This window comes from Colletotrichum navitas, assembly GCF_030913465.1.
Source record: "Colletotrichum navitas strain CBS 125086 chromosome Unknown LY79scaffold_36, whole genome shotgun sequence".
In the NCBI taxonomy this organism is placed as follows: domain Eukaryota; kingdom Fungi; phylum Ascomycota; class Sordariomycetes; order Glomerellales; family Glomerellaceae; genus Colletotrichum; species Colletotrichum navitas.
The window spans coordinates 161,324-182,840 of record NW_026850582.1 but is presented as its reverse complement, the minus strand read 5'-3'; the positions used below and the strand labels follow the sequence as shown (position 1 = coordinate 182,840).

General features: G+C 51.7%; 5 protein-coding genes and 1 non-coding gene across 6 annotated transcripts; 3 read left to right on the top strand and 3 right to left on the bottom strand.

Moving 5' to 3' along the window:
- Nucleotides 1–239: 239 nt before the first annotated feature.
- LY79DRAFT_556333 (uncharacterized protein) lies at nucleotides 240–1,862 on the bottom strand. Its single transcript, XM_060558006.1, has one exon. It carries the CDS (start codon nucleotides 1,499–1,501, stop codon nucleotides 314–316), a length of 1,188 nt encoding a protein of 395 aa, XP_060413337.1. The 5' UTR covers nucleotides 1,502–1,862; the 3' UTR covers nucleotides 240–313.
- A 1,943-nt stretch (nucleotides 1,863–3,805) lies between these two features.
- LY79DRAFT_t151 lies at nucleotides 3,806–3,887 on the bottom strand. The gene has a single exon. It is a non-coding gene; the product is annotated as a tRNA-Ser (tRNA).
- A 3,835-nt stretch (nucleotides 3,888–7,722) lies between these two features.
- LY79DRAFT_556332 (uncharacterized protein) lies at nucleotides 7,723–9,560 on the bottom strand. Its single transcript, XM_060558005.1, has 5 exons — nucleotides 9,254–9,560; nucleotides 9,104–9,199; nucleotides 9,010–9,046; nucleotides 8,481–8,952; nucleotides 7,723–8,415 (listed from the first exon to the last, which is right to left on the bottom strand). Exons 1-5 carry the CDS (start codon nucleotides 9,356–9,358, stop codon nucleotides 7,914–7,916), a joined length of 1,212 nt encoding a protein of 403 aa, XP_060413336.1. The 5' UTR covers nucleotides 9,359–9,560; the 3' UTR covers nucleotides 7,723–7,913.
- A 6,707-nt stretch (nucleotides 9,561–16,267) lies between these two features.
- On the top strand, nucleotides 16,268–16,807 carry LY79DRAFT_590874 (uncharacterized protein; the record flags this gene model as incomplete). Its single annotated transcript, XM_060561208.1, has 1 exon — nucleotides 16,268–16,807. The coding sequence occupies one exon, from the start codon at nucleotides 16,268–16,270 to the stop codon at nucleotides 16,805–16,807; it is 540 nt and encodes a 179-aa protein (XP_060413335.1).
- A 751-nt stretch (nucleotides 16,808–17,558) lies between these two features.
- Nucleotides 17,559–19,377, top strand: LY79DRAFT_517154 (FAD binding domain-containing protein; the record flags this gene model as incomplete). Its single annotated transcript, XM_060554896.1, has 2 exons — nucleotides 17,559–18,218; nucleotides 18,277–19,377. The coding sequence occupies 2 exons, from the start codon at nucleotides 17,559–17,561 to the stop codon at nucleotides 19,375–19,377; spliced, it is 1,761 nt and encodes a 586-aa protein (XP_060413334.1).
- A 412-nt stretch (nucleotides 19,378–19,789) lies between these two features.
- On the top strand, nucleotides 19,790–21,319 carry LY79DRAFT_590872 (uncharacterized protein; the record flags this gene model as incomplete). Its single annotated transcript, XM_060561207.1, has 1 exon — nucleotides 19,790–21,319. One exon carries the CDS (start codon nucleotides 19,790–19,792, stop codon nucleotides 21,317–21,319), a length of 1,530 nt encoding a protein of 509 aa, XP_060413333.1.
- Nucleotides 21,320–21,517: the final 198 nt, after the last annotated feature.

Here is a 21,517-nt window from a genome sequence, read left to right as displayed (position 1 = left end):
ATACTCACGAAACTTGTATCACGGGGATGCAGGCAGCATTGCTCGGCAGTAGTCAGCATCACATACGCATGGCATCGGGTCATTTTTGAGGTTTACATCACAGGCAAGAAAAAGTTTGGAGTTTGGCAAAAAGGATCATTCGGGCGTTGGGAAGCGTATTCAAGGTAGTCCGGGAATGAACATTACGCATTCAGATTATAGATGAACGACGACAGGTTATATTGATCTCTTTCTAACAAAAACGCCCTTTGGTATCTTGTGCTCGTCGATCGTGATCCCCAAGCTATTTTTTCCACGCTGACGACATCTACCCTCAGACGACCAGCGGCGCTGCTGCGAACAGGCCCATCACAAGGATCGCGCCTTCGATATTCCTCGCAACGCGCCCGGCGCCTCCATTGGCGGGAGTGCTCGGCGCCGCCAACCCTGTCGTCTGCCCAGTCCCCGTCGTGGGCGTTGTGGCCTCCGTGGACGCCGTCCGGGTAAAGACGGCCGAAGTCGAAGTTGAGACATCATCGTCCCCTTCTTTTGACGTCGTCGTTGTGGTCGTCGTCGTCGTTATCGGCTCCGGCTCGTTCGCAAACGCCGTCGTGGACACGGGACGCGCCGTCGTCGTCGTCGTCGTCCGGATCAGCCGCGGGCTGGACGACGTCACGGACCCGTTGTTCTCCCCGCCGTCCCCGCCGCTGGGGTTCCGGCATTTGCGGTTCGCCGCGCACGTCTGCCCCTCGAAGCAGTAAAACGTCTCGCAGCACACCACGCCCTTGGGCATGCACCCGGCACCGCACGGCGCCTGTCCTGTCTCGCACTGGGACTTGGAGCCACCGCCGCCGTTGCCGCCACCACCGCCACCGCTACCGCCGCCCGTGTTGCACTTGCCGTTCGCCGCACACGTCTCCCCGGCGTTGCAGTAGTACGTTGAGCAGCATACCTCGCCGGCCGGCATGCATCCGCTCCCGCAGACCACCTTGCCGGCCTCGCACTGTCCATCGTCACCCCCGCCGCCGGAGGACTTGACGCAGGCCTCGTCCGCCGCGCACGTCTCCCCGGCGGCGCAGTACCCGCCCGACGGGCAGCACACGGTGCCGACGGGGATGCAGAGGCCGTTGCAGAGCACCTTACCGGCGCCGCACCCCTGCGGCGGGCCTGAGCACGTCTTGCCGGTCTTGCAGCAACCGCCGGCGAGGCAGTAGTTGCCCTCCTCGCAGTAGCCGCCGCGGCCGGTGTCGCAGCAGGCCCCCGATATAGGGATGCACTTGCCGTCGCACACCTTCTCGAAGGGCGAGCAGAAAACGGTGGAGGAGGACGCGGCGACGGTGCCGAAGGCGAGGATGTGGGACCCAGCACCGGGGAGGAGCGGGACGGAGGGCCGCGGTGGGGATGGGTTCGCGGCGTCGGGGTTCAGGGGCTTCTGGGGCGCGTCTTCATCGGCGGCGGCGGCGAGGGTAGGAGTGAAGGGGCCGACACCGGCCAAGGCGAGGAGGAATGTTGAGGTGAGCATTGTGGATGTCGCCAGCTACGGTGAAAGAGGCTCAAGAGGGGGGGAGCAGGAGGCCAGTTGATTTGGACGGGGCGAAGGGCCTTGGAGGACCGGTGCACGATGTGCATGATATAGAGACGCGTACCGGGCCCCTTTATCCTTAGGGGGATGGGAGGGGGGAATCCCCATCAATGTAGACAATGACCGTAGAATGGCGGATTGTGTAGCGTCTGAAAACTCACCCGACAAAGGGGGACCGCCGCCACGTGGAAACGGTCGCGACATACACGAGCGATAGGAACAAAGGGCCAGGCCTGGGGTATAAATAGCTGAAGCGCATAGGCTAAAAGAGCCATGTTTGTCCCTCAGGCGGAGGAGGGGGCACGGCGACGGGGGAAATGGGTGGCGTCCATGGCCGTTGTCGCGAAGAATGCAGGGATGCATTGGGGTCTTTATCGGTTTTTTTTTTTTTTTTCACGAGATCCTATTCAGCTTTTTCTCCCTCTTGTTCATTCTTCCCGCCCCCTTTACGTTCTCTTGCTTTGACAAAATAGCTGGACAGGCGTGAGAGTCCAGGCTGACTGGGTTGGAGGGAACGACTCCAGAGATGGTATGGCGACGAGCCCTGAGTCTCCTTTTCTTAGTAGGAATCTGGGAGACTGGGCGAGTCGGTTTCGTTCCGCAGCCGAGCTGACTAGGACTAACTAATATTGCAGGTCGGGGAGATAAGGATGAGGGGGGATATCTAGCGCCCGGCGACGGTCTGGGGTTGATCGGCCCGGGGGTGATTGCTCGGGAGTGAAGTAAGCTGGCACGCAATGTACCAACTGCGAGATGCTTCTCTTGAACTGAGATATCCCTGTCTGTCATTTCGTCCCAGCTTTGTCTGGAGGAGATAGGGAGCCAAGTTGAAGTTATGATGACAGCCACATCGGTTCGCAGCCTTGCGAAATGCATTGAGTTGGTGTAAGAGAGCAAGCCGTCTCAAGGATCAGGTGGGGGGAGGAGGTGGTTAGCCAGTCACACATCCCGATTTGGCGGCCCGCGTCGGCAACCCGAGGCCCAGCACGACGGGTCCCAGAAACGCGTACGGACGAACGAAAAAGAAAGGGTAGACAGACGGTCCGGAGAAAGCGTGGGGTTAGTTGACAGAGTTATCGGCTCAGAAGAGCCATTGGTGGGCGCGCGTGTGGAAAGAGGAGTTTTGCTGGTCTCAGATGATTCGATCGATCGCTTAGGTTGGCAGGCAAGTCGTTCATTCACATTCCCCGCCAGTCCTCTTCCGGATCTTCAACAGGTGTGTCGGGTCAGCGTGCGGCCCGGGAGAGCACGATACAAAGCGGGGGGGGGGGGGTTCTGTGTTGCAGACGAACCTGTCCCAATCGTTCATCCCTCCTGTCCGGATGCAGAGGACGCTTCATGAAACCGCCGTGTCGGTCTCGAGAGTCATGGGAAGTCATGTCTTGGATCGTAGACTCGAGACCAGCCGGCAGTGACCACCGCATAATGAGCGACGATTAGGGGCGAGCTGTCAGGTGTGGGACAAACGAGCATATATATCAACCAACGTACTTGCGAAGTTGCGATCTCCATGAAGGACGCCGAAGCCAAGTTGTAGTTGGGCACTTGGGGGCTAGTCGACCGCTTCATTCTGCCTTCCGGAAACATGATGGCTCAATGACTATAGCTGGAAGCAGCATGGAAAGATTGCTCGTGACCTTTGCATATTTCTCTTTGGAATGTACGCTTGGTTCGAATAAGGTTCTGTCCATTGACTGACAATGTCTAGTCTCCCCTGGCCTAGTATCCTACTCGTATTGCCAGAAAAGTAGGGGGCCCATGGTGGCTCTCTGAGTATAGTAGATAAACCACGGCATTGACCCGTGCCTTTCTATGAGCATGATAGTAGTAGTTAATACTGGTTTATAAAAGCTTGCAATAGCGACGCCAGCTCCATTCCACGGTCTGTGACGTTGAAACCAAACCCCTCTAGTGACAACCAATGCACCGCTACAAGGCTGACTAGATCGACTGTTACGATTGCAGGTGTCCAAGAGGAATTGCGGTCTGTCTTTGTTATTATATAAAAGTGATGTCGAGAGGTTACAGCGGTTCAACTGCTTAGGTAAGAAGCCTTCGGTCTCGGTGTGAAAGTATTGGGTGACAAAAAGCGGGAGAAATGAAAGTCAAGTTTCCACTTTCTACCCGGCTGAGAAAACACACAATGTGGACATTTCGCCGTCGGGAAGTTCAACAACGATGAGACTTTGGGCCCAGTGAAAATGACGGGGAAGCTTACTCACCGACCCAAGAGGCAAAAGTATTCGACGTTGGCCTGATTCGAACAGACGCTCCCGAAGGAACAAGATTTCTAGTCTTGCGCATTAGACCACTCTGCCACAACGCCGATGTGTCAAGGAACCTCCCTCGGAGCGGGGGTTAACGATTGGAGCGCCGCCTCGGCCTGATGAGCTGGAGCTTTGAGTTGGGTACGGCTTTTGACTCCACAAATCGTTCACAATACTCATGTCTAGATGACTCATAATAATTTTCTGTTTTGGAATAATGGTAATAAAAACACACCGAAGGTACATCCGGACTCCACCTATGTCCTGGGCCCCGCTGCAATTGCTGACCGGAATCAGCCATCCGTTGACAATTACACGTCTACAATACGGCGTCTTGAAAAGTGTAAGGGCAGGATGGAACTATTCATGTATTGAGCCTCAGGCGCAATCAAATATGCGTCGTGTCCTTCATCATGTTTGACAGAAAGGGAGGTTTCGTTGCGTAGTAATGAGTCCCTTCATTCTGTCAAGAACATCGCCGGTGTTGAATGAACAGGGTTAATACCTGAACAGGAACTTCCGGTTGGCTCGCAGAGATATGATTGAAGCTTTTGGAGATAAGTGGGAGAATATCAATCGAGTTTCAGTTGAACGATGTCAAATGGACTATACACATGCACAGAGAAAGATGGCCCCAATGTAGAAGGATCGCTAAATATAGTCCTCAGACAATAACCACTCGACCTGTTTTGAACTCCGTAACATGTTGGCGCCGGACGATCGAATCATATCCATCTTTGTATGATACACTGTATTCTTCATTCTCAGATCGGATGGCAATGCCAACACGAGGAAACACCAGAGCAGTTCTCAAGTGTTTGCCAATATCCTCATAGATCCAAAGCGTGTTGGGATCGAGATCGTCTTCAAGCGCCTTCAGAACAAGTTCCGAAGCAGAGCTTCCTGCATTGTGGAACTTGTCTGTGAAGTATAGTTTTGGGAGATATTTAGAACTACCGAGCGTAATCAGAATATACATTAAGGTAAGTTCGATGAACGTGTCTCTTCCGATGTACCTATGGTGATTCTCCTGTGCCAGTCTCTCTTGTTCTTCATAGCTTGACTTTCTCTGTAGTTCTTCTTCCCGAGCTACCAGTTCTGCAGCGTTCGTCATCATGATCGCTTAAAGGATCAAGAAAGTACCGAGATCATGTTGAAGACGAACTGCTCATCGGCGGTAGAAGAGCAGCATGCGTGACGTTTCGATACGGTCGGGTCTCGCAAGACAGCAGATCTGGAAACTCGGGAAGGGGTGGTCAAGTTTTGGGGAAGAGGATTGCTCAACATGGGACGTAAATCAGGCGGCTTATATTTAATGGCATCGATACCAGTAAGGCTACTAATGTCTCACCGGCCTCTCTTTAGTTTGTATCACAATCAGCTCGGCTGGCAAATGTTTACCCCGATCCAGACAGACGGCATCGATTAGGCTACTAATTATCAATCACAGCATACCTAATGGCAGTGAACCCTAAGATAAACAGTGCCTCACTAACCTCCATTTTCTCTTACCGACGGCTTGGCTTTTGAGAGTCTGCCCCCACGTAAAGATCATGACGTCGTAAGAATGTGTAGGGGACACTTCAAGTACAGAGCACACACTTACAGCTCATTCGTCACGAAATTCAGTTATGAATCCCTCCAGTGTAGCTGAAGTAGAGAACCCGACACATACTCAATTTCAACCTCTTTCAAATTCATGTGTAGGGCCGCATGTAGGCTCTCAAAGATGATAACTAATTGCCATGCGAGAGGAACCTCCTGAGAAACCATCCCAGCACACCTTGCCGATCGTGAGGGGATGTATCTAGATTTTATGTCTGCCAGTGTGATACAAGCCTTTTCTTACTTCAAAACTTGAAATTCAAAGGTTGCTACCCTAACCTAAGCTAAGGGTGAAAATACAGTCCCCGTGGTTCTTCTAGCTTGCCTTATGCACGACGTGAAACTAGAACCCTCTGGACCAGGTTCGCCTGTTGAACGGTAAGCTGCATAAAACCCGGTAGAAGTCGAGGCTCTCATCCTCCAAAACATGAACATGGTCGTAACGAATTCCGTACCAAGCAAGGAGCTTACGAGGCCCCCTATGGCCGATCATCTTTGAGCTTCCTTTCTCACTGACCTCTGACCAATAATCAGTACCCCATTTGACAAGACTGAGGTGATTTTTTAACATAGACCCACGGCGATCTCTCAGTGTGTAAACGAACACAGATCCACAGAGCCTATGCGAAGGGCATGCGGCAGGCTAGTCAATTTTTGTCATCAGGCACTTTGCTACCATTATTTCGTTCTACCAATTTCTCCTGACAGGCGCTGTTAGCCCTGGCTACAAGGCTCTGCTCCAGACAGTAACAGCTCATCCCCACGAATAGATATTACCTCCCGTGAGCTGTTGAGGTTCAGGTCAGTTTGCCACATGTTGCACGGGCTTCCTAGTATTTGATGTGATACTAAGACGTAATATTACATGCATCTGTATCTCAGATGTAATACGGCAATTCTGATGCTAAATGATAGCCAGCTACACCATTCTGAGACTAACAGTCAACAATCTCTCTAGCCCTTATGCACAGTAGTACTAGATTACTCAATATAGGGCTGTTTGATTAATGCTTTGAAGCGTGTCGAGTTTGTCAATTTATTTGATATGAAGCCACCTGGGCAGAAGAAGAAAAAGAAAAACAAAGTCCACCAACCACTGGAGACTTCACAGCACCGAAACGCGTTCAAGGATGAAAGAGTCGCTATTCCGGATGATATCATACTCTTAAAAATTATCGACTTCGATAAATGATATATTCAGGAACTCAAGTCGGGACTAACGTCGTCGAAAGACTCGGTATGTGATGATCATTACTAAAAAGGGCATGGTGCCCGCTGATATTGCCCCATAGCTTCGCGCACTACCCACCGTGTCAGGCCCATCTACACTTCCGTGCCGTGCTACCCTAGCCGAAGACCAAACTAGTTGCATCATAGTCGAGATTTGAGGGCATACAGCCCTGTCAGACGGGCGTTGTCCGAATCGATAACGGTTTACACACCTTCTGCAGCCATGTTCGCAGGGCCCAGCTGCAGTCGTAATTACGCACTCGCGGTGGTCAGGAACTTTCGATCCACATTATATATGCAGGGGATAATTGCCTGTGTTATTCTCTGCCACGCTGCCGACCCGCAAGAAGATTACGGACGATGTTCCGTAAGTAAGGAGTTCTTGTGGAGGCAAGCAAAAAACAGTGGAGTGGTTGTTCGCACCCAGCTCGGAAACCCCTAATAGCCTCCTTAAGACTGGAATGATCTCGTTCAGTAATCAGCTTATAGTTCTACTTCGTTGGCCACTTTCTTGGTTTATTCATGGAGCAAACGAAGATAAGATCACGATAGTATCTGATATCTTTTTTCGCCCACCTCTGTGACTTGAACAATTCACTAGGACAAGGGTCGGCGACCCGTTGCTAGTCAGGCATTCGCAATAGGTCTCTGTGGAGCCCACCTTATCTTTACTGTCAGTATCAGTACCACGTGGGTGATAGCTGATGTTGTAACTTGGTTGCATTTGGCACCTTTTACAAATCCGATATTAATTCGCAATTGCGTTTAGCCCTATCGAAGAAAAAGCTGTGATCTTTATATAAAGCCACTCTGAGATCCGAATTGATCGATAAAGACCAAACTTATCATCTATAATGCTGTCCCCAGATGCGGCTCCGGTATGAAGCTAGCTGCAAACAGAGCCCCCCCACCCACTCCTCCTAGTTTGCGAGTCAGGCATACCGCAACCGATGATATCCATGACGGGAAGCAACGCTACCATTGATGACCCAGTCGCATGTCTAGACCATATGTCGCAGTCACAGTTGCAAGGGAGCAAGCATTGAATTTGTATTGATGTGTGTTTATCTAGGTATTTAGAATAAGAGGAAAATGGGTATCTGTTGGCTGCTCGAGCCGGTATTGACGAGCGAAGCTAATCATGCTGAACAGACCTTTCATAATAACACACGAGATGATAGGATGAGCGTAAACACAGTGCGATCAGCACACGAACCCACAAGAACTTCGAAATAAACAATCAATTATATTCATGGCCGCATACCGCCACGGGATGGTGTCAAAACTAGCCGATCCTGCGACTCCTGGTCATCTGAAATCTTCTTCAATCCGTCCGAAAACAACGACTTTTCGCTCGGCCTGGAAGCAAGTCGTTTCGACGCGACCTCGGCCTCTGTCGTCGGTCTTGCCAGGATCCGGGTATCAGTGTACCACGGACTATTATCAAGAGCCTTGAGCGGTGTCTGTGGTGAGAATTCACGAAGCTCTGCAGTGGCCTCTGCGTCTTGGAGGGCGCTGAAGCGACGAACCTCCGAAGTAATCTCGACTTCTTTCGTGATGAAGATCTGGCCAATGTTCTTTTGGAGGTTAGGCCAGAAGACTGGGAGTGAGGCACAGATAGTCGCTAGGTTGACTTCGACGGCAGCGAGCACGATGGGAGTGCAGCCATACCAGCTGGGGTCGAGAGTCGGGTATGTACCGGCTCTAGAACGTGCAATACCAATGACACGGAATATGCCAAGAATGTTAACACTGCCGAGTGGGCGAGTCAGCATATAGCCTATTGACGAGAATAACCAGGGCCTGGGAACACTCACAGCACGCCCATGATGAACAGGCCAAATAAACTCGCCCGAGACTTCGCCCGGAGACCCGCCTTTAAGAACAGGGGAATGGGTATCGCGAACACGATCAGATCCAACGCCACATTAATTGATACATGGCTTTCGAAGCTACGAGCAAAGGTTTCGGGATCGCGAGAGCCAAAGGCCCATCGTGTCTCCGTCGTCGCCGCGATGTCCCAGAAGGCCGATACGGGTATGCACGGGACCCAGGCGAGGAAGGAGTACGCGATACCCCAAGCGGCGGTAATGTAGATGAAGATAATGGTTATGTATCGCGACTTGGTGCCGCGCTCGAACATACGAAGGTACTGGAAGAGTAAGGCCAGCTTGATGAGAGCAGTGGCCATGGGATATGCGCCGTTGCACACGTAGAAGACTTTGATAAAATCCTGCATGTTATTGATGCCAAGCAAAATGAAGTGTTTTCCTAGTCCATACTCCGTAGCTATATCAGGAAAGTCAGCACATATCAACGACGGGTGGAATGGGGTTGGAAACATACCAACGCAAGTTGCGGCCGACAGAAGTAAACTTGTGAGCTATATTGAGAAGATTAGACATCAACAATCAAACTCCATCCACGGGATGTCACATACCATAGATAGTATGACAAAGTAATCATCCCATCCCGGACACCGAAGAATGAAGTAGCGAACATAAAGTCGGTAGACACCACAGATCCATGCCACAGTCTATTGCGAGTGTTAAGGGATGCCGCCATAGTTGAAGCAGGGGGATTCACTTACCATAAACGAAAGAACCATACCCAGGACAGCCGCTTGCCTGTTGAGAGTCGGCTCGGGGTCACTGAGGTTGTCGGTCTTGCCGAGCAACTCCAAAATGTTGCCCATTGGCACGCGGGATCTTGGAGATCTAGATCGTTGCAGTTCGCATAGTTTAAGGGCCTTCCGTTGCCTGAACTCCACGTTCCGGCTGCGATGAATTCTGCTCGCTTCAAATGTCCCGGCGTCGTCCTCGTCCTCGTCCTCGTCAACCCGCGGGAATGTGTGGAACACCGTTGGGAGCAGCGTCGAAGAAGCAAGTGCGTACACGAGTGTCACAGAGGGAGGGGGAACCGGGGCATGATAAGTGAATTCAAGTCCAACAATGAAAGACGTCGGGTCTGCAGATGGATCGGATGAGGATGAGGGGGGGGGCGTGTCTGGAGCAGCTCTAGGAAACTATACAGTGGTGCGCGCCACGGTACCCAGAAAAGGCCGTATGCACTGGGGGCCCTGCACACGTGGGACTGCCACTCTGGAAGCGGAAACGCACCGGTATAGGACATGGTAGTCTGATATCCTCTCATCGCTAGACCAGTTTGTTTCAGTTTTTACAAACAAATTAGACTGGCGTTTTGGCACCGCCAAAAGGGCCAAGATCGCTGGGTGTCAGTGTGTGCGGAGAAGGGCAAATAGACGCATTTGAGATTCCTGTGTGATGGGTTCGCGACAGCCGAGACAGGTAGGTGTATGGAGTTTGTCTCTCAAAAAGAAAAGGAGAAAAAAGTTCTGCCTTTTGGCAGGGATCGGAGATGCAGAAGTTTCGTTCCCCAACGTTTTGACAACTGATATCTGACCCCACAAGCCGACCGGCCGGCCATAGGTGCGAAGGGTCATTTAGATGATGGATGACCATACTCGTGTGGTGCGCTAGACGTGTAAATGCAATGCTGACCATGCGTGATTCACGAATGAATCAGGTATGCTTCTGTAAGACATCTTCATCGGCCTTACTACATCACATCTCCTTATCTACAGAGTAGGCGTGCCGAGAGCAGATACACGAGGACGGTTCTGACATGACGCGCATTTTTCGCTTCCCTTCTTCTCTCGCCCTTCCTGGCAAAGTCGTATCCTCGGCTACGCCATATGCCCACATGAAAGTTCAAGGGGATCGTATCCCGGTTCCGTGGCCTCATCTTGGGAACCGAATGCAACGTGATCCCGCGGGCAAACACACAGGTGGTCATTTACAAGGAGTATTGTCCCGTCCCTCCCTTCCTGGGCAGCTGCGAGTCCGAGAAGGGCGGGGAGAGTCCGCGAAGACTTTAGCGCCTCAGGAAATATTGACAGGACAAACAACTTTACCCGACGCGTTCGTGTGTTGGTCTTTCCCCTGCGGCCTACCTTTTTTCAGACGAGGGGGATTGACGAATCAGCAGTCTGGTAGAACGCCAGTCGATTGTGGAGGGTTCGCTCAGGCGAACGCGGCATTGGTCCGTCGGTGGCCAAGAATAAGCCAGGATTCCCCTAAGAGCCCATCCGTCGGGATCGACGGCTACGGCTAGAGAGCCGAGACAGCCCCATTGACAAGCCGTCTCAGGCTCCAAGAAGGTTTGGTCGCATCCGGGCGTTACACCTTTATCCCCGTCCTCGCCCGCCATTTCTCTTTCTTTCATCACCGGAAATATGGCCACAGCTTTCATCACGCAACAGGCCAAGCTTCCAGGGGTGAGACACCATAGAGGGGGCCCGCTACTGATCGACGTCCACTTGGAAAGTCTGGCCGGATCTTTGGCCACCGGAAAAAGGCAAGCTATCTTACTTATCTGGTTAGCCCGATAAGAGCCAAGAGAAGCCAGAGATCAGCAATTGGTGACGATGCGTATGTGATGACTCTGGCTGACGTGTAAACAATTTCCAGACGAGCAGGCCGGCCCCAAAGTCGTTTGGAATCAACATAAGCACAATTGATAGGTTCATTGCGGTGCGGCACATAATCAGCCACAACCTCCGATATGGTATCCTATCCACTCCTGTCGAGCCACGCCACTGACTGCAGCACCGTTGAAGCCCGCCCAAATAACGCAGCCCGATTCTTCTAAAGCAGTATCACATCAAGCCATAAAGACATAGATTTGTTACAAGACACAGGGCACCAAAACCTAGAAACATTGTCATCGTTCCTTTCAGCCTCGGGACAGCTGCTGCTGCGATCCAGCAAGTACGCCTGAATCGCAACCTAACAACGACGACGGTTGAAAGTATGCTCAAAGGGAGCCCAGACTGCATGAGGATGGGACTCGATTTCCCTTGTCCGATGAGTGGATCAGTCTTTCAACTAGTCTCAAGAAGCGACTGGACCAAGGTTCCCATCCCAGTTAGTATGTTTTTCACCTATTTTATCGACGGTACAAGCCGATGGTAACTGCACTGGCCGACTTCAGATAACATCAATGGTGCCATGGGTCGATGTTGTACGTCGCAAATCAGCCCATCAAAATTTCATCACTACGAATTACATGGATGGACCCGTCTTTTCGTCAGAACAATGCTTCGATAGTTTTACTCATCTCCAGGCAAGTTTGAGCCCTTCGAAGAGACTATCGAAGATGGCACAGAGCGTTCCACTCATTGATCACCCTTCTGGTGAAAGAAAAGGTTAGAGGCTATCCCCATGTGCCATGTCGAGGAGTTCTTGAACGGCAATGGAGTCGCCGGCGGCAAGCCACACTGCCAGTGCTCTGCATCGCGGGCTGCTGCTGCCACGCGACTGTGCTGCATCACGCCATTTTGATCAATAATACCATAGTCCCAGCAAAGCCCCGGCCTCAACACCAGCTACAGCCATCCCTCTTGTCCGTGCCTGTAGACTCGATGTTGTCAATTACCATCGATATGCGCTAGCCAAAGCGTCATTGAAGCTCCAGCCCGAATTTCGTCTGGCTTATTTTTGCAGCGCCGAGAGCTCAAAGGCGAGGACTCTGCAGACCAAGTAGGCTAGATACCTTTCCGGCCGAAAAGACTTGGGCTTGCCATTGTGAGAGAGGGGCCATGCCATTAGCCGGAACATTCTGCCGCCTCTCCTCTATCCCCCTTTCTCTCCCGGCTCTGGCTGTGGCTCGATCAGTCAAATTATTGGGATGAGAATCGTGGAAGACCTAGCCTTGTTCTATTGTCACCTACTATTGTGGTAGCGGACCATCGACGGCTTTGTCGCCGAGTCCCTCCTTTTAGGAAAGGTGTCGTTCCGAGGAACTGGATCACACCACCCACCTCTCATCGCCACGTGAGAAGGAGACGGAAAAGGCAGCATGGAACGAGTAGCGGTCTTGCAAACGCTACCAATGGAGGACACTAACGAGTATTACAATAGCTAGTGCCTCAAATTGCGAACGCTATCAACGTAGAGTCGCCTCGAAAGTAGTTGGAAAGATCTCGGCAAATAGTTTAGGGTAGAATAAAGGAGAAAGGGGGTGTAGTCTACTACGAAGATGGCACCTTGGATGCTTGTTGGCAAAGGGGCGGCACTATGACCTTGATAGAAACTGGGGATTAGGAACAGCCCTGACACGAAACATGTTTGTCTTCAGCTTCCATATATTGTCAAATACGTGATGAAGTCTTGTTGGTCCACCAGCCGCTGCAAAGCTTGGTTCTGCCTTTTCATGGGGGCACCATCCAATGTGTTGCCTGTCAGCATCCACTGGTCGCTTAGGAATCACATACCCGAGCCAGAACGTTTTCACAGAGAAGTCTCTAACGCAGCCTTGGGAAGGGACTTCCAAGAGGGTTAGACCACACATGAACCAAATTTGGTCTCGCATGACAGCGTGGGTTCCGCGGCAGGTGGCGCAGGAAACTGAACTTGTCATCCTTGTTGGCCATGTAAAACGACTTGAGCATCCGAAATCACCGGTTCATCTATGGAAGCGTGGTCGAAAACCCGGGTTCTCTCATAGCTATGGTCGGGGGTGGTTGATAAGGCAAAAGACATCATATGTTTCGTTGACTACACCGGTGACGTGACCGGTGTTGTATTTGTCGTTTCTAGCATCAAAAACAAAGCATACTAGACATGGGCTCTCAACCGTGAGATCAACGGTGCGGCACCAAATGTGGTCCCTGACTCGAGCTCGTAGATGAATGCTTCCCCGCGAAGGTTCCACCGTTATCTTGCTCTTGCTGTTTGCGACGACTGGGAGTTTACCTCTAATTCCGAATGCTTTCCGGCCTATGAGCCAGGCCAGTATAATGAAGCAATCAAGTGGATAATAGGCCTCGAACATTCCTGTTTCCTCATTTGTTTCCTGGGCAAAGTACTGGTGACAAAACTGTAAAAAAGAATGCGGCTGCCGCTTGCCAGAATTCCGACTGATGTCGTAAGGATGCTGCTTAAAGTTGTCTTTCGCTGACAGCTGCGTATCTCACAATTTGATGTGGACAAACGCTCCAGCCTCGTAGACCGGGGGTAAGAACGACTCAAGTCACTGTGATAACCCCTAGGCACAGAATTACCCTTCCAGTTGAATTTAACGAAGACGGACTGTAGCATAAGGCTGGCGGCCGGTGCAGTTCTACTTACCTAGCCTTCAAGACTGTACTGGCCCCGTCTGAGAACACACCTGTAGTCATGTGCCGTGCGTTTAGCCTAGAAGCTCAGGTATACGGATGAGATAACGTAGTTTCTGATTAGGAGAGACAGACAACACATTATTCATCTAGCTGGACTCCTTGTTCCCTTGCAAGGCTGTTTCTTTACTATGCCCTGGAAAGTGGGCGCAACAGATTCCACAAGATCGTCGTCGACTGATGACTAGCCGTTCATAATTCTCTGGAGAAGATTCCTGTGCAGCTCGTGAGGGTCGCAAACTATGCCGAAACCCATGGTATTTAGAGGGCCGGTAGCGCACAGTCTGTTGTTATGCGGGGTGGAGGTTGTAAGAAATTTGAGAAGAGGACAAGGGGAGGATGAAAGAACGGAAGGAGACTGGGTAGTGACGCCTAACAGGCCGTTTTTACCATGTACTCATCCGCAATCTGAGCAAACTACTTTCACGAGCTATACAGGTGTGGTTACTGTCCACATAGCTAATGGTATCGTTTTGTTACGTGACAACTACTTACAGTAGCAGGCCCAGATAACCTCGTTAGAGAAACCGAAGCGGGAGCCCACCTCCTCCTGCCACAATATATATTAGACGGCCCACTCACTAAGTCAGTCATATTCTTCGGGCTCCGTTCAGTCATTCAAGCGTCGTATCTAGGCAACATCGCCTACGGAGCGGATTATCCCCACGATGCTTGGTGTTTGGTTCGCCCCTCCGAGGGCCGTGTTCACGACATAGTATTCCCATGCCGGTGTCGAATATTCCTCCCAGACTGGACATCACAAAAGACACGGACTTCAACACTGACTTTTTTCATCTTCTGCCAGCGGGTCGGTGACCAGCTGGCCTTTGGTGGGCGGTGCAGTGGCAAGGATGCTGGATGATGTGAGTTGAGCCACGTTTGTGGTTGAGAAAGATGGAAATAGATGCTTTTGTTGGGAAGAGAAGAGTTTGGCGAAATGGTAGAAAGAACAGTGGTCTGTTGACGGGATGAGATCCATTTCGTACTACAGCCATTATACACATATGATAAGCTGAGTCGTCCCTTGCCAGACATGAAATTATCCAAAGGAAACGACGCTGATTAGAATGGGAGTAACCCTAGTATTTTTGCGTAAATTCATGATTCACATACAGGCATGTCACCACGCTTGTTGAAGTTTCCGGTCGGAAGAGGATTTATTTAGACTTTTTTAGAATATATACAAAGGCAGAGGGGCTCTGTACGTATCTTTCCAATATCTGCTATTATTTCTGGTTTTTCTTTTATCTTTCTGGGCCCTATTTAGCGGCCTAGCCTTCTTCGCCTGGTATATTTCAAAATTGACGATACGCATAACCACATTCGATACATAATATAAGACACCTTGTAACGCAGAGCAACCACAGGCGATAGTCTAGGGGCCACATATTATTACTTGATGAAGGGACAAGTCCAAGTGAAAAGCGTTTTACAAACACTATCCGAGTAATCTTAAAATTCTTTGATGAAAAATACCACCAGATTCCGGAGTCACTTTCCATCGTATATCTTCAGTGTGTCATCGAGCCAGCAATGCGTGTCTTGGCCCGGCCACGCATTTACCAACTAAATGACATTTTTAAAAGCCCAGGTCACGCATTTCAGAAGTCTTTGATGCGACTGAATTCATAGTTAACCAGAGCTCAGAGTATTAAAAGAACTGGCACATGAGTGTCACTCGGGTGAAGTGTAGGCGAGGATTGGCGAGGGCTCAAGTCCATAGCTGGAAAGTTAGGTACCTTGGTATGGAATGTTGTCGTCTTTTTACTATGTACGCAACAATGGCGAAGTGCCAACTGACGAGCAATGATCCGTGGGTAGCAGGCGTTCTGAGGTGGTCATAAATACTCAGCTAGCAGATATACTTCCTTCCGAGTCTGGTTACTTGAATTCCACTATGGGTCGTTCCAGTCTTGAAAAGGAGTCTACGCCGGCCATCATTTCATGCTGAAGCTACTAGAAGCCCAATATCGAGCCCTGCCTCGCCGCTCGACAAACGTTGAGCCCTAGTACTATGCCTGTTATAGGCACCTGTCCCTAGGTTGTCTCCAACTATGCCAGAGTATGGACTGGGAGCCTGGGACTGCTGATCTTCCCGCGATGGCTGTCTAGTTCCAAAAATAACCAGTCCGAGTGGATGGAGGCAACCAACCTGGTGCTCCGTAACCTGGCGGTCGCCTTAACTTTAATACGAGGAGATGGTGTGCAATGGTTCGCCAGCTCTTCGCCGATCAGCCCTACCGGAGACGGGCTGAATTATAACCTGGTCTCAATGCCCCAGGATTCCGAACAAACCCGAACTTCTTGCTTACTGTGCAATCTTACTCTTTTCAACTGCATTCTGCTCTCATTTCACATGTTGTTCCGAATACGAGCCCTCGTTCGTGGTAATCCGAATATCCCAGGATGTCGTCTTCTAGAATACCTTCTTCCAGGAAGTCCTCTTCGAATACTTCCCTTTCCAAGAATCACATTTTCCTCTACGGAATCTGGAGCCAACCGAAGACTCTTTATAACCTGATCCTTTCCAATTCAGATCCCGATCCAGTATTGACGGAGAGATTCACTTTTATACAAGCCACTCTCAGCGATGACCCCCTCCAGTCTCCTCTTTCCGACCGTCGAGGAGCAAGCATAAAAGGTGTTTACGTCACGGGGCTGACGGAAGCGGAGATCCAAAAGATGGACAGCTTCCTTACGGATTGCGCCCGACACGAGGTCTTTGTTCAGTTCATCTGCCGCCACGGGAAGAATTGTACCAGAAAGGCGTTTGTCTGGATTCCGCGCAGCCCAGCTATCGATGGCATCCAGGCATGGGACGCGGCTCCTCCTTCGAGGCCCAGTGGAGGTCCCAACGGAGGTGCCAATGGAGGTGCGCGTGGTTTCAACCCTGGAGCCACTCAAGGGTCCAACTTGACATTTGGCGGAGCTGCATTCGCTGCCTGAAATTTGATAACTCCGCAAACACAGATGGAGACAACAGCAGCAGAGACGACCGCAGCGGCGGTGACGACAACGACGATCACGGCCACGACTACGACCACAACGACACAAATTGGCGGTGCGCAAGCTTAGTGATTTTACAGGGAGGATATTGTTGTTGAAGGGTTTCAACGCTGCGGCAATTTGTTGGGCTGGCTGCCGCAACGCTTTTTGGGGACTATTTGAGGCAGCTCGGGATATCATTCATTTGTGTCGAGTCGAAGGAGTTTCAGGGGTGTTCTCTGTCGTTCGGTAGCGGTAGCACCAAGCTAGTGCAAGTAATCAAAGACCGCCAGTTTTGATCCGACGAAAAGGAGCTCTCAACCAGTGAAACTCGGCAATTGGAAGAGTCCGAAATCTGATTCTGTGGCAAGGCATTTCTGATGGCTCTCTCTCTAGCGCGGCCTCGGCTGCTGGCCCATCACAAGAGGCCTCTCGGCATATGCGAGGATATAGATAGGCGGTCTAGGTGGCGATGTGGGTGGGTTTTGCTACGCTGACATGCTACGGTCTGGTTCCAGTGAAGATCGCCGTCCCGGGTCGAAAGACCGCATGCTTGAGCGCAACGTCAGAAATCCCCCGCACCAGGACAGGGAGAATTCCGACCAGGGGTCTGTTCACATAAGTATGAAGAGAATTACAGAGTTTACCTCGCAACGTAAGATGGACAGGCACCGCTGCGGAGTGCAATCAACAGTACCCTTGTTATCAAGCCATGGCGCGCTGGCTCTCATCGCTCATCCCCTGCGCCGTGATGGCATCGACCGGATTCGCAGCAGCAGTACGATGTAAAGTTTACCCGGGTGACGCCGCCTGGCCCTCGGATGAAGCGTGGACGTCACTCAACGAACGCGTCGATAACCGCCTCCTCAAGCCGCGCCCGCAGGCGGCGGCATGCTACAATGGCCCCGAATACGATGCGGCCGCCTGCGCGAGAATGTCGGGCAACTGGACCAATTCATACATCCACTTGGAGGATCCCATTGAGATGTTCTCGCCTGTATATCAAGGCCTGACGTGTCTGCCACCCAACATCTACGACTCGGGTAACTGCACCATGGGTGGCTTCCCATGGTATGTCATCAATGCGACTTCGCCGAAGCATGTACAGGAGGGCGTTAGGTTTGCCGCGGAGACAGGTGTGAGGCTTGTGGTGAAGAACACGGGACATGACTTTTCAGGCAAGTCCGGTGGCGGGGAGTCGCTGAGCATCTGGACCCGTTACTTGAAAGATGTCGAATATGTCGAAGAGGTGATCGATGCAGTTGAGGGGTACTCTGGTCCCGCATTCAAGTGTGGCACTGGAGTTCAGGCTTTTGAGATCTACAAGGTGGCTTCGGAGTACAACAAGGTGGTTGTTGGTGGCGAAGGAGAGGTACTTTATCAAAGAGGTCCTCAATCAGAGTCTTGTGTGGCTGACAACTCTTTTCTAGACAGTGGGAGTTATGGGAGGCTACATCCAGGGCGGAGGACACAGTCCCCTCAGCTCGATCTATGGCACCGGAGCAGACCAAGCCCTCTCATTCGAAGTTGTCACGGTCGACGGCGAGCTCGTGACGGCAAACCACACCCAAAACTCGGATCTGTTTTGGGCTCTTCGTGGTGGCGGGGGCTCGACTTTTGGTGTTGCAATCTCCGTCACAGTCAAAGCCTTCCCGGACGTCACGACGACCGCGGCGGCTTTCAAGTTTTCGACCGCGGATGGCATCTCCAACGAGACCTTTTGGGCCGGCGTGCGGAGCTACTTCGACTCGTTCATCCACAACGCCGATAACGGCACGTACGCCTACTTTGTGATGCTGCCCAACAACCCGAGTCCTGGAGACTTTCTCTTCCAGATGACGCCGTTTTTTGCACCGAACAAGACTGTAGAAGATGTCAATGCCTTGTTCGATCCGTGGTTCGCCGAGCTTCGAAAGCTTGGGATCGATTTTACTCCCAACATCACGCAGTATGGCAGCTTCTACCCTGCCTGGCAAGACTTCTTCCCTCTCGAGGCGGTCGAAAAGGTCAACGTGCAGAGCGGTTCTCGTCTTTTCCCACGTCGAAACTTTGAAGATGTGGAGCTGAAGCAAGCCACCTTCGACGCCATCCGCATTTCGCTCGAGACGAACCATGTTTTTGTCGGATTCAATATTAAGGCAACCAGCCCTGATAACCCGGATAACGCAGTCAACCCCGCCTGGCGCGAAAACATCCTCTTCGCCATCCAGTCAGTCAGATGGCCAGTCAACGCGACCGCCGATCAGATCTTGGAGGCGCGCAAGGGCTTTACCTTCGGCGACATGCAACGCTGGCGGGACGTGTCGCCAGGGGCGGGCTCGTACCTGTCTGAGTCGGACAGAATGGAGCCGAACTTTCAGCAATCCTTCTACGGGGACACCAAGTACCCGCGCTTGTTGGAGTTGAAGCGCAAATGGGATCCGAACGATGTCTTCTATGCAGCTACCGCGGTCGGCAGTGAGTTTTGGACAATCCATACGGCTGACGGACTCCCTCATGAGAATGGCAAGTTGTGCCGCGTCGAAGGATGAAACTTCGGGCGTTGTATCCGCAAAACTGGTGTTATAAGTGGTCTTCTCACGGGCCTGATTCTGGCCGCCCTGGCTATGCCTGGTTCGCCTGTACATTATGGTTCAGTAACGAACCGTTGTGACTACCGCTTCCATGGTAGTATGCCAACTCTAGCCTCCTATGCTCTTAGGTTTTCACGTAACCTTTGAGCCTTTCCAATCATATTACGATGATTAGGGCTATTTATAGTGCTCCATCTCTTCCCTTCTGCCATGAAGTGACAGCGTTGTTCTCTCTACTCTATTCCTCTTCTGTTCTTCTTCTTGACCACCCTGTCTTTCAGTTTTCTTTCCTCCTCTTACACCGTTCGAGCAAAAGTCCTTGATACACTCGCTAGGATTCGCCATCCGTTTCAATCACAACATCGCAAACATGGAGTCCCTGCAGAGCATTGACACGTTGGAAGCGATGAGTGCAATGGAGATGCCATTGGGAGAGATGTTGAACTGGTCAGACTTTGGGTACGCCGAGTACTCCGACTTCTACCCTCACGGCTACTATGGCAGAATGGACTGGATCGAAAGCCTATACACCTTCTTCATCTGGGAGACGTGGGTGTCGATGCAAAACATGGCGTCCAAGGAGCTTCTCTACCCAGCATTTCTCTATATTCTCAGCGTAGCCTGCATCGCCATTGCTCTCAACACCAAGGAACGCTACCGTGGAGCATGGGTTGCCGCCTCCGTTGCGATTGGGGTCGTGATCCTCCAGTGCCTCAGCCCTATGAGCCTTGAGTACGTGGTCAAGGACACCCTGATCAGGGTCATCATCATCCACAACATGGGTGCTGTCGTCATGATTCTCTGGGAGAAGTTCTGTCTCACCGAGGAGCAGAAGAAGCTGCCTTGGGGACAACGCGCCATCGCCACATACAAAATCATGTGGAACTCACGATTTGTCAAAACGTCCCGGCCTGCTCCTGTCTTTCACCTGTTAAAGGCGGATGAAGAGCTTCGAAAGACCGCACTTCGCGCTACTACTGTGGAAGAGGAGGATTCCGAGGAACTCGACGAACATGCCGTCCTTGCTGGAAACACCGACGACAAATGCAGCAACCGCTTCCTTCACATCAAAAACGCCTGCGATGGTGTACGACAAGTCGGCCATTGGGTCTGGGGCTGCGTAGGCCTGCCCGTGGTCAGGCTCTGGAATTGGATCGGCCACAGGAATCGTTGGATCACGAAAACAATCGCAACCATCATCATTGTCTGGGTCTTGGACCGCGCAAACGAACACGCCCAGGTAGTCATCGGATTTGATTGGGATGATATCCAAATTGAAAGGACCGTTTTCTTGCGCCGCCTCAACGAAGTCACCACCCACGAGGTCATCGTTCGCTGCTTCTTTGCCGTCCAATCAGTCTGGTCCCCCTACGCTTTCTACACCGAGGTGCATTCCATCATCGCCATCTTCTTCGTGGCCCTCCGCATCGACGAGCCCGAGGATTGGCCCCCCGTCTTCGGCGACATCCGCCAGGCCTGGAGCCTCCGCCGCCTCTGGAGCAAGTTTTGGGATCGGCTCATCTACCGCCCCGTCAACGGCCTCGGCGAGATGTTCATGACCGCCGTCGGTCTCGGCCAGCGACCATTCCGCGGACAGAAGCGTTGGTTGCTCAACGGGCTTGTCTTCTTCATCAGCGGCATCTTCCACGCAGGCACCGATTACATCTCCGGCGTCCATTGCGCCTGGATGTGGGAGATCTGGTGGTGGAACATGAACTTTGTTGTAATCGCCGGCGAGACGGCACTGCTCCACTTCATCCGGGCCTATTTCCCGCGCTTTTACGACAAGATGAGCGGCAAAGTTGGGAAGACCATTGGGTTTCTCTGGGTCTTCGCGTGGTTTTTCTGGTCCGCTCCTAAGCAACATTTTAGGGCCATGCACTGCATACCTCCTTACTAGAGCCGTTGGAGAGCATGCTGGTGTCTTGGATGGCAAGCAAGTGTTATTGGTGAATGGTTTGTTGGCGATACATGGTTGGAGTTACGGGTTATTGCACTGAGTGCAGCATAATAAGTTGAAGGAGTTAACACTGGGATTGACTGCCTGTGTTGTGGAGGGAGTTGCGATTCGTTACCAATAAATGATGCACCTGGATAC